We start from the raw sequence: 430 nt of genomic DNA, 5'->3' as shown, positions 1-430 counted from the left end.
TCTTCCGCTGCTGCCCCTTGAAGACACAGCAGCAGTGGAGACAAACGAGACATCTCTGCTGTTGCTGCTGTTGCTGCTGCTGCTGCTGCTGCTGTTGCTGTTGCTGTATCCTGCTGCGCAGCAGCTCATCTGTCTCCTTTCTTCTTCTTTCTCTTTGCTTGCTGCAACAGACAGACAGCGAACACCTCTCTCTCCCTCTTCTCTCTTTTCTTCTCTCCCTCTCCGCCCTGTCTCTCTACCCCTCAACAGTGTACACCCAGTAGACGCTCGACTCCACCCAACAGGGGGGCCCCCAAACGGGGCCCCCAGGGGCCCCCGTACCCCCCCGGGGGCCCTCGGGGGGCCCCCAGGGGGGGCCCCTACAGGAGAGCCCCCCAGGGGGCCCCCTTGAGATGAACGAGTTGGATGGGGGGCCCCCATCGAGACAGTT

General features: G+C 62.1%; 1 protein-coding gene across 1 annotated transcript in view; it reads right to left on the bottom strand.

The window, feature by feature from the left end:
* EMH_0021500 (uncharacterized protein) overlaps positions 1-53 on the bottom strand; it is a gene marked incomplete at both ends in the record, with an annotated part of 1,990 nt that extends 1,937 nt beyond the window's left edge. Inside the window, one exon of the mRNA XM_013501785.1 lies at positions 3-53. Coding sequence (XP_013357239.1) covers positions 3-53 — 51 coding nt within the window. The remainder of the gene's footprint in view (positions 1-2) is intronic.
* Between the last annotated feature and the right edge of the window lie 377 nt (positions 54-430).

The sequence above is a fragment of the Eimeria mitis genome, genomic scaffold, assembly GCF_000499745.2.
Source record: "Eimeria mitis Houghton genomic scaffold, Emh_scaff758, whole genome shotgun sequence".
Classification (NCBI taxonomy): domain Eukaryota; phylum Apicomplexa; class Conoidasida; order Eucoccidiorida; family Eimeriidae; genus Eimeria; species Eimeria mitis.
Note: the sequence above shows the minus strand (reverse complement) of the source record. Positions and strands in the feature narration are given on the sequence as shown.